This window comes from Anopheles arabiensis, chromosome 2, assembly GCF_016920715.1.
Source record: "Anopheles arabiensis isolate DONGOLA chromosome 2, AaraD3, whole genome shotgun sequence".
Lineage (NCBI taxonomy): Eukaryota > Metazoa > Arthropoda > Insecta > Diptera > Culicidae > Anopheles > Anopheles arabiensis.
The window spans coordinates 100,089,048-100,102,759 of NC_053517.1; the positions used below are offsets into that span (position 1 = coordinate 100,089,048).

At 49.3% G+C, this 13,712-nt stretch overlaps 4 protein-coding genes across 4 annotated transcripts in view; 1 reads left to right on the top strand and 3 right to left on the bottom strand.

The window, feature by feature from the left end:
- Positions 1–177: 177 nt before the first annotated feature.
- On the bottom strand, positions 178–3,173 carry LOC120895343 (translation initiation factor IF-2). Its single transcript, XM_040298620.1, has 4 exons — positions 3,062–3,173; positions 1,820–2,571; positions 1,443–1,570; positions 178–815 (listed from the first exon to the last, which is right to left on the bottom strand). Exons 1-4 carry the CDS (start codon positions 3,090–3,092, stop codon positions 554–556), a joined length of 1,173 nt encoding a protein of 390 aa, XP_040154554.1. The 5' UTR covers positions 3,093–3,173; the 3' UTR covers positions 178–553.
- Positions 3,174–4,743: 1,570 nt separating this feature from the next.
- On the bottom strand, positions 4,744–7,766 carry LOC120897099 (dynein intermediate chain 4, axonemal). The gene is made up of 3 exons (XM_040301713.1): positions 7,531–7,766; positions 7,250–7,384; positions 4,744–7,185 (listed from the first exon to the last, which is right to left on the bottom strand). The coding sequence occupies exons 1-3, from the start codon at positions 7,663–7,665 to the stop codon at positions 5,374–5,376; spliced, it is 2,082 nt and encodes a 693-aa protein (XP_040157647.1). The 5' UTR covers positions 7,666–7,766; the 3' UTR covers positions 4,744–5,373.
- Positions 7,767–7,792: 26 nt separating this feature from the next.
- On the bottom strand, positions 7,793–9,954 carry LOC120897100 (ras-related protein Rab-36). Its single transcript, XM_040301714.1, has 4 exons — positions 9,506–9,954; positions 9,214–9,409; positions 8,901–9,108; positions 7,793–7,892 (listed from the first exon to the last, which is right to left on the bottom strand). Exons 1-4 carry the CDS (start codon positions 9,859–9,861, stop codon positions 7,822–7,824), a joined length of 831 nt encoding a protein of 276 aa, XP_040157648.1. The 5' UTR covers positions 9,862–9,954; the 3' UTR covers positions 7,793–7,821.
- Positions 9,955–13,312: 3,358 nt separating this feature from the next.
- Positions 13,313–13,712, top strand: part of LOC120893675 — a 41,349-nt gene continuing 40,949 nt past the window's right edge. The window contains exon 1 of the mRNA XM_040295696.1: positions 13,313–13,413. The gene's annotated coding sequence lies outside the window, so the exon portion shown is untranslated. The remainder of the gene's footprint in view (positions 13,414–13,712) is intronic.

Genomic DNA, 13,712 nt, shown 5'->3' on the forward strand with positions numbered 1-13,712 from the left:
GTATCTATTTTAGTTTCTGGTAAGGAAACTGGATTGAAAATCGCTCGCAATGTAGTAAAAAACGAGAAATTTAATAAATGTGATTTCTAAACATTATCTGAGCTCTTTCGCTACTCCCCCTCCTATCAATAATTAAGGTTGTCATCAATGAAAACAAAAGAAAACCACAACGCAATGTTAAATTTACATTTTCTCCTCTCCTGAACAGATGTTTTATATTTTTTCTTCATCTTTCACCAGTTGTTATCGTGTGTGCTTCTTCTAACCTTCTGCTAGATACGATTCCAGCAAAAGCTTTACACAGAAAGGTTTCTCCGCGGATGAGTGTGGAAAGGATTGATTGCGCGCGTACAACGCGCCAGGAGAAACGTATCTGAGGAGAGTAGGAATGCAAAAAGGATACACACGCGCACACACCGTGTAAACAAACTCCGGTACGCACGACGCAGCATCCTCTCCTTTTCCCGCTCTGAACACTCCTCCCCATTATTCCCCACCGGGGCAGGAGAAAAAGAGCGGAGTGTTCGCCAAAAAACCGTACAAAACTAGCGCTTTAGATGATGCCGATCTTGTTGGCAATGTCGAGCGCATCGTAGTCGCGCGTTAGCCGCACGTACGCCTTCTTCTTGCCGTCCGGTCGCACCAGCGTGTTGATCTTCAGCACCTTCACGTCGTACAGCTTCCTCACGGCGGCCTTCACGTGGTTCTTGTTGGCGCGCAGGTGAATCAGGAAGACGAGCGTGTTGTTGTCCTCGATCTTCTTCATCGCCGCTTCGGTCGTCAGCGGGTACTTAATTATATTGTACGCATCCATGCTGATGGTGGAGAATAGAAAGAGAGTGTGAAATTAGGATTAACGAGCATTAACAGCGTTTCTTGAAGGCTTGATAGATGAAAAGGGCGCGATTTTCAAGCACATTGTGTAAACCAGGGGCCTCCAAACTTTTCAGTCCGCGGGCCGCATTGCTTTAAACATTACTATGTTGAGGGCCATTTGATGTTACCTATAATTGATGAGTGAACGTTTAAATCTTATTTTTATAACAAAATACTAACGATACTTGAACAGGTTCGTGTTACTAAAGCTTGATTTTTGTCTGAGAAATGTAAAAAAAAATAAAATTTCTTTTGAAAAAGTCAAAATAACCTGATATTTATTCTAAATCTGGCAAAGTCATCGGGGCCGCATTATAAGCTCTTGAGGGCCGCATGCGGCCCGCGGGCCGTAGTTTGGAGACCCCTGGTGTAAACAACTGTCTCTTTCATTAAGTAAGCTTCCTAGTAAGGGTGTGGTAGAAAGCAGTTGCAAATAAAAAGAGGTCGCTCTAGCATTCAATAGCTGCACGATTGCATTCTTAAATTTGAAATGCAATCGTGTTGTAAATATTGTTTTGAATTTGAATGCCAATATAGAATGTTCTACCTGTTGATGGATTACTTACCGGCTGCGCTTGGCGACCGACTTCCTCGGGTACTTGGGACGACGCGGAAGCTTCAGGGTCTTCGGCCGCTTGAAGTGCACGGACGTGCGGATCTTGCGGACGCAGGTTCCATACGGACCCTTGACCAGCTGTAGAGGAGAAGAAATAGAAACATTGTTAGCTCTGATCCATGGAATTTCACAACAATTGTTAACTGCGAGCGACACCCGATGTGGGCTGGATTGGTGTGTGCAATTTCAGTTGGAAGTAATGCAATATTTTCACATGCTCTAGCATCAATGAGATTCCCTCTTCAACATTTCATCATTAAAACACCACACACACTCCCGCCGCCACCCGTATCGGTAACCGCTGCACCACACCCCGCTCAAACTCACCTTGGTCGAGGCACGCTTGGCACGCAGCATAGCGGTGGCACGAGCCTTCTGGATGCCCTTCTGGATCTTGGCCTTCACCTGCTCCTTGGTCAGCTTCGGGCGCGGGGACTTGGTCGTCTTCTTGCCCTTGGCATTGATACGGCGCACCGGCTTCTTCTTCTCGCCAGCCTTGGCGGGCTTGCCACCGGCAGCCGCTTTGCCACCCTTGGCACCGGCACCGGCCGCAGCCTTAGCTCCCTTGGCAGCGGGCTTGGCAGCGCCCTTCTTGTCGGCGGCGGCTGCGGCAGCAGCTCCCTTCTTCTCTGCGGCCTTCTTCTTGCCAGCGGCGGCAGCGGCAGCAGCAGCGGCCGGGGCAGCCTTGGCTCCCTTTTTGCCAGCAGCGCCAGCGGCAGCAGCAGCGGCCGGGGCAGCCTTCTTGGCATCCTTCTTGGCCTCACCGGCAGGCTTGCTGGTTCCAGCAGCAGCGGCGGCGGCAGCCGGTGCCTTCTTCTTCGGAGCGGCCTTGCTGTCGGCGGCCGGTGCGGCACGCTTCTCGGCCTTCTTCTCCTCGGCGGGCTTCTTCTCAGCGGCCGGCTTCTTCTCGGCAGCGGGCTTCTTCTCAGCTGGTGCAGCCGCTGGCTTCTTCTCAGCAGCTGGCTTCTTCTCCGCCGCGGGCTTCTTTTCCGCTGCGGGTTTCTTCTCACCAGATCCGGAAGCCGTAGCAGCGGCGGCGGCTGCCGGCTTCTTCTCTTTCTTTTCGGCCGGTTGGCCGGCTAGAAATTACGGAAATGAAAACAAAATTAGTATCAATTAAAGAAAAGGTAAACAGGCAATGCGGTGAAACAGGGTTATGTCCTCCCACAGTGTGTTGTCAGAAACGAAGTAAATTATCTCAAACATTGCAGTTTTCAGAGAGATTCCCTCTTCGCGTAAAGATCATCATTCGTAAAACCGTTTTCGGACGCACGACATCGTGTGCATTGCATTTGGCACACTTTCAAACACCGAAGAGCAGCCCGTTACACTTGTGGTGCGCGCTCCGTCCTTTTGTCGCACCATTCGCATGCGATGCATGCCTCTGACGGAACACAGCCCTCGTGGCGTACACAATCAAACATCAACTTGCTATTTTTCACCGAAAAATCACATTCTCGTGCAAATCACCAGCCAACTACATGCAGCCACGTTTAGTAAGTTGTTTCACAGTCGAATTGCGATACTGGGAGGACATTTTCACCGCAAAATACACGAAATTTAGCTTACCGGGCTTCTCAGACGGTTTCTTCGGACCCATACTTGAGATGGAAAAGAGATGTCAAAACGGAGGTAGCTAGCATCTATGCTCCGCTTCCGGAACGATGACACATGGTAGAAAATTCTAGACGTGCGATCGATTGTCAAGCAAACAACGTCAACAGTACCTTAGCGCTCCTAGCGGAGTTTGTGCAGTACTACGCGATGAGGTCGATCCACAGTCGACATAATTCAAAAATGTTGCATTTTTCCGTTAAAGATTTCTTGGGATGTCTGATTGATTAAAAATAAATACAACACTAACACACACATAAGATGAATTGTATCATATAATCAGAAATATGTTTAAAAAAATGCTCCATTTAATATTTGTATGGTAAATGTAAAGTATAATTGCAACGTAAAATGTGATAGCATTTCAATCGATTTAACAATTTCTGAAAAAAAAACTCTTTCTCACGATACATGTTTTACTATGCTGATTGTGTGAAATGCTACAGAGTAGAACATTGTTGTTTGATTTAGGAAATCTACCCACTATTAAACGCTGATTCTCTTTATGCGACAGTTTTATGCATCGAATCATTGCCGTTTTTCATTCCCACCAACTCAATCGTCTTCCTGTTGGAAATTACATTCTAACCGTGTCTAACCATTATTCCAATACGATTCGAATACACCATACGAAGTGTCATACGAAGGGAGTCGTTGCGCAAGCTGGCAAGGCGTAAAATGCACACGATGCGCAATGCGAGGCGTCTGATTTATGCTGCTGTTTGTGTGCAATTTTAACACCCTGCGGATGTGAATCGTTCCTCCTCAGCCCCATTCCCATCTGCCTTTTTTTCATTCTATCTCCATCCTGTAAGTGTTAATAGCCCGAAGGGTTTTCGCACGCGCACACACCGAATCGCTTTCGCAAATGAGCATTTTAACGTTTACATTTGCCTCCACAAGCGGCCAAATCCACTACCAGCCGTGTCCGGGGTACCGATCACCATCGCTTTTGTGGACTTTTTTTCTTCTTGCCCCATTGCTTCTTCACTTTAAACGTTCCAACTTCAGGATTGATTTCGTCGCCGTTTTGGGCTTGGTTTGAGTTTAATTTTTAAGGGGAGGACATGCCATCAACTGAAAAATTACAACTTTGTGCATCCGTTTTTTGCTGCTGCGATCCTCCCCCTCTTTCCCTCTCTCTCGCTCTCCTCCCACCATAACCCGTTTACCACAAACGGAAGGAACTTTCCATTTGTCACGCGGCGTTAAGCGGTTTGTGCTTTGTGGCACATTCACATTACCTTCGTTCTTTCACCGGTTTTTTTTTCTTCACCCGTTGGGGTTTTTTTTCTTCTTCTTCGGACGATTTCGGTTGCCCATTAAAAAGTCATAAAAACGTGCCCATCATTTCGTGTTGCAGGGTGGAAGATTTAGGGGCAGGAAAGAACATCAAAGGAATCAAAACAACTTCTCAAACTCTCTGCTTTTTTATGTGTCCTTTTTTCTCTTCTTTCTTCGTCTTCTTATTTTTATTGGCCCGTAACGATCATGCGCAACGATCGACACTGATCATATCGCACCCCACCCACCCAACCACCCACACCAACATCATCACGCGGGTGGCGAATAAAAGCCGATGCTAAACAGTTGTTTCGATCGAAAACGGCAATAAAAGCATAACAGCGAAAACAAGCTTTTGCTCACAAAATGTATTCTAATAAGCATCTAATAGATAGTGGATAGAGTGGCGCGACTATCCAGCCTTATCCACTGCAAACCAGGACAGGATCATCTCCAACACACACACACACACACACACACACACACACACACACACACACACACACACGCAAGTGGTTTTTGTCTAGCCAATCAGCCACCGCGCACACAACACATTTCGATAAGGAGCCTGGCGGAGGCTTTTTTCTCCCGCTCTCTCTCTCATCCACAGGAACTGAGCGTCTTGTAAGAGCGCAGAAGAGTGGAGGCACGGGTAAAGATTATAAAATAATTTTATGACCGAATTTTAAAATCATTTTAAAACGATCGTAAAACCCCCATGAGAGCGCGCTCGTAACCGACCGCGCAGGAATCACATGCAAATGCACAGGAGGCGCTGGAGAAGGGTGTGTGTGTGTGTGCGTATGTGTGTTATGGTTGTTATCCCTCCAATGCTTTAATAGCTCAAGCAACCGATAATAGTTTTCTGAAACAGTCCGATGTAAACGCAGCGTGTGATCGGGAAGCTCGTGTGAACTGCCGCCTTTTGCCACACACGAAGCAGGCGACGAACCCGAAATACAACATGCTCCACCCCATTCCACTCAGTAGCCCAGGTAGCCCATACGCTTGACGCGCGTCAACAGCTCCGGCGTCGTCACCAGCTTCCCGTACAGGGCCGACTGCAGCTCGCGGTACTGAAAGTGGGGCGGAAACGGCATATCCTCCAGGGCGCACACGTGCGCCTTGCCCTCCGCATCGCCCACCAGCAGACAGCGGCCACAGTTCGTAAACCGTACCACGGTCAGCGCCGTCGTCAGACTCCCGAGCGTCGTTTCCGAGGCCGGTTTCGAGCTGCGGCGCTTCAAATCCCACAGCTGCACGCCGCTGCGCGTGACGCTCGCGATCACCGTGCTGTTGGTGGGCGACCAGTAGGCCGCCTGGATCGGGGCGAACCCGGTGCAGAGCGTTACGATCGGTTCCGGCAGCTCCTCGATCCAGATGCGGATGCTCCAGTCGCCGCTGCAGGTGAGAAAGATGCGCGGGCTCCAGGGCGAGTACTCGAGGCAGAAGATGCCGCGGCTGTGCATCTGCAGCACGCCCAGATGCTGAAACGGATCATTGATGCTGCACCAGTGCACCGCGCCCTCGTCCGTGCCGATGTAGTACTTGTCCTTCTGGACCGGGTGGATCGTGACGCACAGTGCTTGCGGGTGCAGATCGGACTGCACCCTGACCGGCTGCTGGTCGGCGGGCGCGGACGTCCCGGTGCTCGGTTGTCCCTCCGGTGTTCCTTCGACGCGATCGAGCCGAAGCAGTGGATAGGGAAGCAGATACTGGCCGATCGTGAGCGTGTACTTCATGACCCACCCGTTCTGCGAGACGGCAATCACCTCGTCCTTGCCTTCGTTGTCGAACTCGACCCACTTCAGGTCCCAGATCGGTTGGTACACGGGAAAGCGGTCCCGGTTCGAGACGGCCAGCGGTGTCTGCGTGGTGTCGGTGATGTCACGCACCTGCACCCGCCCATCGTACAGCCCCACGGCCAGCAGCTGAGGGGTGCGGCGAGAGAACGCCACACACGTGACGGGGCAATCGAACCGATAGCGCCGCTCGGGGTTGACCGGATTCTTAATGTTCCACACGTACACGAACCCACAGCCCCGATCGTCACTGCCGGTGTGGCCGTAGATGCCGTACGCGAGCGCCACAATGTCCCCGTTCGCCGGACACCAGCTCGCACTGGCCACCGGCTTGCCGAGCGTTTCCACCGTCCGGTACGTCCACAGCACGTCCAGCCGGTACAGGTAGCGGATGTCCTCCCGGCACGGATCGGGCGGATACATGTTGCGGAACCGGATCTGCTGCTCGCGGTACACATTGCCCGCGAGCAGCCGCTGCAGGATCATCGACGAGAGGTGAAAGTTGGCGTTCCGATTGAGCCGCTCGTCAATGTCCTCCATGCCTTCGCGGGAGTAGGTCGTTATTTCGAGCTTGGAGGCCGAGTCCGCCACGTTGATCTCTTTCGTGTGCCGCTCGAGATCGTTGTACGTGTCGTACATGTCGTAGTTGGACACGAACGAGGCCACATCCTGCCGGTGGATGCACTCCGTGTTGACGGAGCGCGATTTGCACGGCAGGTCGCGGGTCTGCGCCTCGGCGTCGGCCGTTCGCCGTGCTTTGGGGCGGGTCTCGAAGCGGCGGTTCTGCTCCTGCACGCGCGCTGCCTCTTCCGCGTCGAGCGACACGACATGGCTGGGGCTTTCGAACAGGACGATGTCGTCGGTTTCGGTTAGCCGGATCTTGACGTGGTACGTCTTCTGGCCCGCCTCCAGCGATGGGCTGCGCCGATCGATAACGCCCTCGTAGTTTGGTTGGGTTTCAAAGTTGTCGAACCCGTCCGGTTTGTCGGCGGTCTGGCGGTTTCAACAAGAATCTGATTAGAAAATTGTGAAAAAGGAGATTCAAATTCACACTTACGGGCACTGTGGCATCTTCCATATCGTTGGCCAACGGGTGAAACTGCTCCCGAAAGCGACTCCACACGAACGCTTCCTCGCCGAAGAATGGTGGCGCAAGATTGGCCGGCGTTCGGTCCACACCGTCGATGGGAACCTGTGCGTGTTGGAAGGGACCGAAATGGATCAACAAACAACCATTTGCTTAGTAACGGAAAAAAAAACAAAGGAGCCCTCCTCGCCTCTGCCTGATTGTTTACTGGCCACCGACTGTGGGTTGCCCTAGCAACTGTTTGCAGATACCTGTAGCCGGTTACGCTCCTCCAGACGGTTCACGATATCCACCACGAATTTACTGTCGCTGGCCGCGCCCGCACTGAGCGAGGCGGAGTAGAACTTGACCGATTTGGAGGACGGTGCGGCATGGCTGGAAGACATGTTTGTTTTTGTGTGTTCGGTTGGTTCTTTTCTTTTTTCGGATGGTTATTTTTTTGCTAACAACATAAAACTGAGTGAAGCACACTACGGGGGAACAATGCGGACAATGAAGAAAACCGTTGGTTACTGGGATCATTAAATATAGGCAAAAATAAATTAGTTTATTGTACAGTTTAGACATTTGAGGAACTTTTTCTCCTTCTTTTCCTTGCGCAAGAAGTACAAATCTGTAAAGAAAATAATAAAAAATGAAAATAATTGTAAGCTTGGGAATTTGATATTTTGAATGAATTTAGGTCTGCTCCTCATTTAAGACAGGTATGGTGTTATCCATAAATTACGTATCGCTTACAGGAAGGATGAATAGCACTAGTTAATTTGCCCCAGTAGCTCTAGGATATGGGTAAAACAATATTTAAACAATTAACCGAGTTTCCAGGCTACAATCTAAGGGGCATCCATTTGTATAAAAATACTATAAAAATCAGTCTTATACTGATTTTGAACCCATAAAGATATTGCAACTGATCCTGAACCCATACTGATTATGAGGCTGATCCCGAATCCTTATCGGTTTAGTAACCTGTTCGTTATCCATGCCATTCCTGGAACATGTCAACTCGCACGACTTAATAACATATCTATCATGGGTTCAAGCCCCGAATGGATCATGTACCCATACGTAGGACTGACTATCCTGCTGCGGGTAATCAATAAGTCACTGAAATCCAAGCCCACTACTGGTACAGGCAAGCCTTGGCCAACAACGGTTGTTAGGCCAAAAGAAAAAGATTCCTGGAACAAAGAACTGATCCTGAACGTATACCACCCCTGGAATTTATTCTTAATTCAATCCAGTAATAAACTGCTCCAGAACCTATACCGATCATGAAAGTGATTCTGAATTTTAAACCGGGAACTGATACTGGGGTTAGTATCATCTGGAAGTAGAATCTGGAGTTAATCCAAAACTCAAATCGGTCCTGACACTGCTGTCGTTTTGTATCACGCTCCAAAAACTTGTACCTATAGCGATCCCTGTATAACAAAAGTTACGATAGCAAACCGATGTTAAACCCGTTACGTAATTTATGGACGTAACCCTTTGGCGTAAAGTACTCTACTCGTCAAGCGGATCAAAGTATCTCTTTTTTGTGCGTTACGTAATTTATGGATGATCAACTACATCTCTACCACATTGCGACACACACCCTCCCTCAGAACCACTCACTTACTCAGTAAACTGTTCCCGTTCGGTTGCAGCAGCGAAGCGTTCGTTTCCATCGCCCGCTGCACGCCATAGTCGAAGGCGAGGGCCGCCAGTCGGCGGAAAAACTTGGTCACATTTTCGCCGGTCCGGGCCGAAACTGGCCAATACTCGGCGTTGATGTCGTACGCCATTTTAATCGCCTCCAGCTCAATATCACAGAGTGCCTGATCGCTCTGCGGAGTGTTCACAAAAAAAAAAACAAAATCAAGAAGTGGATTAGTTACTGGACGTACGAGGGTTGTTGGATGTATAAGGACACCATTCAGTGCTTTACTTACCAGCAGATCTTTTTTGGTGCCGACAAGAAACTTTAGCACTGGGCCAGTATTTAACCGCAGTGCCTCATCGAGCCACCGTTTGCCGTTTAGCAGCGTTTCCGGGCGTGTCATGTCGAACGCAACCACTACGACGCTCGCATTGCGGTAGTAGGACTGTGCGATGCATTTGAACCGTTCGTGGCCTGCTGTGTCCCAACTGTCAGACAAAGAAAGAACAAAGCACCCAAGACACGCAATTACCACAATTTGTTTTTTGAATTCCAATGGACTTCACCTGGCACAAGCCACTTACATTTGCAGACTGTACGCTTGGCTGAGGATCTGAAACCGTTCCACCTCAAAGTCCAGCCCGATGGTGGCGGTGTAGTCACCGTCGAACGATTCGTGACAGAAGCGGTTCACTAGCGACGTTTTCCCGACCGAAACGTCCCCGATGAAGATGGCTTTGCAGGCGGGCAGCAGGAACGGAACCACGGCCTGGGCGGCCCGCTTGGTGCGCTCGCTAAACTCCAGCTCCCGGTACGGCGTCACCTGGCAGCTGTACGGCCGCGGCAACTGTTCGATCCGCCGCGTACCGTAGTCGACGTTGTTGTTCAGCACCTCGTAGCTGGTCGGTTTCGGGCGCTTGTTTTTGCGAAAAATAGGCATCCTGGTTCACTGGTTTGCTGCGAGTCTGCACGGTAACAGAGTGCGAGTGGAACTGCCGCGAAGACGCAAAGCCGCGGGCAAGCACAAGCTCTGGATCCTGGATCCTGGAGGAATAAGGGACACGCACCAATACATGCGTAGAACCGTAGGTAGCACCATGGCAACCGCCACAATATAGAAACACAGAGGCACAGTAAGCAGTGGTAAGGATGGGAGGAAACAAGAGCAAGCAAGACAGCACGCCAGTTCAATAGGAATCGAGCTGCTGTTACACACCAGTTAGTGAAGGTCCTATACTGGGTCCCTTGTGCCACGAAAGTGCGTACCATTTCCGATCTACTTCAATGAACGCTCGACAGCTCAACACGATCGCCGGCGAATGCTACGGTTCAGCAATTCCATCGCTCGCAAGGTGTCTCTCCCCGTGGCACACTTGGGCACAGCGCGAGGTGAAACCCGCATGGGACACGGAATAGAAATACGAATATCCCGGGGAAAGGAACAACACGAAAAAGGATAACAGCGGGACAATACGTACACGCACACTACACACACAGCTGTGGCCCTCGAAGAGCGAATAGAGTATGTGGGACACACACACACCCAAATAGGCGGAAATGGAATGAAGCTCCAGGTGTTGTGGTGCTGGAAGAAGGTGAGAAACGAAGAGCGCAAGCCAAATCGAAACGAGCGTGTCACTCGCGGGTTAGGTAAACAGCTGTAATGTTGAAGGAGGACAGGGTTTTTTTTTTTGGGTTGAAATAGGATCCCATTGCTGATGGGTGATGAATTGTACGAAGGATTTGGACGAATCATTGAAGAGCTGCGTTCGATCCTGCACTCATTGTTACGTACCAAACAGCTGTCCTTGCATGCTGCTTGTTAGACGCAACAGGCTGGTTGATTGGAATATGGTCTGTCTAGCATTCAGATCTAGAACCACCGATAAACGACCGATGGTGTTGGGACATTGCGATGTACCAAACGACATTGAAAAGACGCGTTGCAACGCAGTAGGACATGAGTTGATGTCTCCATCGGAAATGCTAGCCCCGGCTAAAACCGGATTAAAAGCACAGCTAAGCAGCAAACATGGAACAGAAGTCGTCCAAAGCAGTGCTACAGTGCTACAGTTTCCAAAAGCCGATTTCTTAATCAGCTTCTTGCGCGCTGCCAACCACGTGTTGGGGCGTATAGAACAGGATTTTGGAATACATTTACCGTTTACTCTAGGCGGTCGCGATACACGACGAAGGATGATGATGAGTGGTCTGCCATGGGACGTGCTTTTTGTCCCAGTACAGATTGTGCGTCAATACATTTGCTTCAATTTTAGACATTCTCACTGGCTCATTGAACAGGAAGATAGGCCCACTGCCTACAAGGAATGCATCAATGTTGCAAGTGTTCTATGCGAAGATCGGCGGACGGATGAGGGTCTTGTTGTTCAGGGAAGAACAACTTCATCTTGGTAGGTGAGTATGCCTTGGTTATCCTTCTCTGTAGACAGCATTCTAGACCAGGGTTCGACAAAGATCAGCTCGCGAATCAGAACATTCTTTTAGGACTTCAGATTTGAGAGCCTCTACGAAGAGCTATTAATTGTAGAAGGTCCAATCCAAATACCGTATTGCTTCAAATCACGGACACTGAAGGTTTTTTTGGCATATCATATTTTATTACTAATTCAAATTTAATCGGTCATTCATTATATTGTATCGAAATTCGAGTGCATCGATGTACTTCTATATATCTGGACCAGATTAATAAGAATTATTGAAGAAATTACTTTGGCATACGTTTGAACCGAAATTGATAAGGATGCCTCCGGCGATGAACAGTCCTACAAAAGTACATTTATTTATCGTGACATCAGGACCTACTAGTGGTTAGATACTTTTTAAATTCAGTTTAGTACATCATGTCAATTATGTAAAATTAAGTAAAAAAAACGGCATGATTAGGGATTGGATGTGAAAAATTCAATAAAATCAAGATAAATGTCCAGAGTTTGAAGATGTCCGTAATTTGAATCAAAACGGTAATAGCCACAGCATGTAACATCTAGATTTTAATGTCTTCAGATCTTCAGAGATTTTTTTGGTAGATTTGCTCCAACTTCTCGACTAGTCGGGTCCCTGATCTTGTCTACCCCTGTTTGAGGTAATCATTTCAGTTGATATTGCTTACATATTTATTGAGAGACATTTAATAGATTGACTTTATTTGTCTCTTCAAATTATATTCCATCTACTTCATTACTTTTGCGATATTTTCTCATTTTTGGTGGTGTTTGTTAGTCATTTAGAGGAACTTGAAGTATTTAAGGTGACTTGTTATATAATTAAAAGAACAAATAAGGTTAGTTTTCTACCCCTGACCGTTCCCAAAGCCATGCGCAAAAACACACAAACCAATCCGAGCAACCACGGAACCCAGCTACCAGTTCCGTGTGTCTACGTTTCTGCAACGCCGTCTACCGCCCAAAAGTGCTTGCTGCCTTTATTTTCTCACACGATTGCATTCGCATGATGGGCCCCATCGATGTGATGATGCTTCCCCCGGTGTTTCAATAGACAACATTTCCAACCAGACGACAAACCGGCCCGAAACTAGTTCGACATCCATCGTTCCCCTGTTGCGCGTGGTCGCTGCGCCGCTCGGCCGGGCGCTCATCATATTTGCAACGATGATTTATTTCTGTTTATTTATATATACGCCCGTGCCGTGTCGTGCCGTGTCTGGTGCGCGGTGTCCCACGGGTGTTTTGCAAGTGCACCGAGCCGGTTTTGTTTGTTTGTTTCGCTCCCCCCTATTCACGGCTTTTACAGCCGGGTGCCAGCATCGATCATCGATACATCGGCCGGCGTGCGTAATGGGACGCGACAGGCTGGAGAAAACAGAAAAACCCGGGCGTGTGCTAATGTGCTTTTCATTCGCCGATCGTGTGTGTGTGTGTGTGTGTGTCGCGTGTGGCACAAAACGGCCGACCTAGCCCGTTGCTTCCTTTTTTCCCGAGCGCAAAGGTTGTGCAATTTTTACGACGGGCGTTCTTGCGATGCACCGACACCGATGTATGCTTATGTGACGGAATGCGCTGTGAATGGAATGGTGGTGGCCGGTGCATCCGACACTCTACCAGCAGCCAGCAAACGGTCCTAGCATTATCAATTCCATATTTTGCATCTCATTCCTTCCGAGCGCGGATGGGGATGGGGTTTCGCGTTTGCATTTTCTCAGCTTGTTGACTCCAGGCGCACGTTGCTGCACGGAAACCGACCGTGGGCCGTGCGTTTGATGATGAGCTGCCGGCTCACCCGACGGGGAGGGTAACCCCAAAAGCCGCTCAGGTGTCGCCCCACCCCCTTTTTTTGTTGCTGTGCGGATGACGGATGGTGTCGGCTGTGGAGGGCTCGGGGCAAGAGCAGCAACAGCAGAGTTCGCTATTCCCTCCGGTACTATTAATCAGATCAGTACGGTGCTGGCACCGGTGTCGACTACGAGTGCCGGGGTGTGCGCGCGCCCGTGTGTGTGTATTACAAGCGGTAAAAGGTACGACCGAAGTGAATTAATCAAGCTCCCGCGAGCTGCAACCAAAGCAGCATCCAAAGTAGGAGAGCAAAAAAACGCACACAAAAAAGAACCTCCAAACACCCGCAAATACAGTGACAGTGACGACAAGATCCACCCGTGTACCGGTGAACGGTGTGGTTTGTTTGTAAACCGGCCACAACAACCACCAGTTTAGTGGGTGTCCGCTGGTTTGTGTTTTTGTGTAAAAAAGGGGTAAAAACGAGAGAAAAGAGCGATCCCCACAACGCCCCAACGTCGTTTTATGAGTGCGTTAGTTA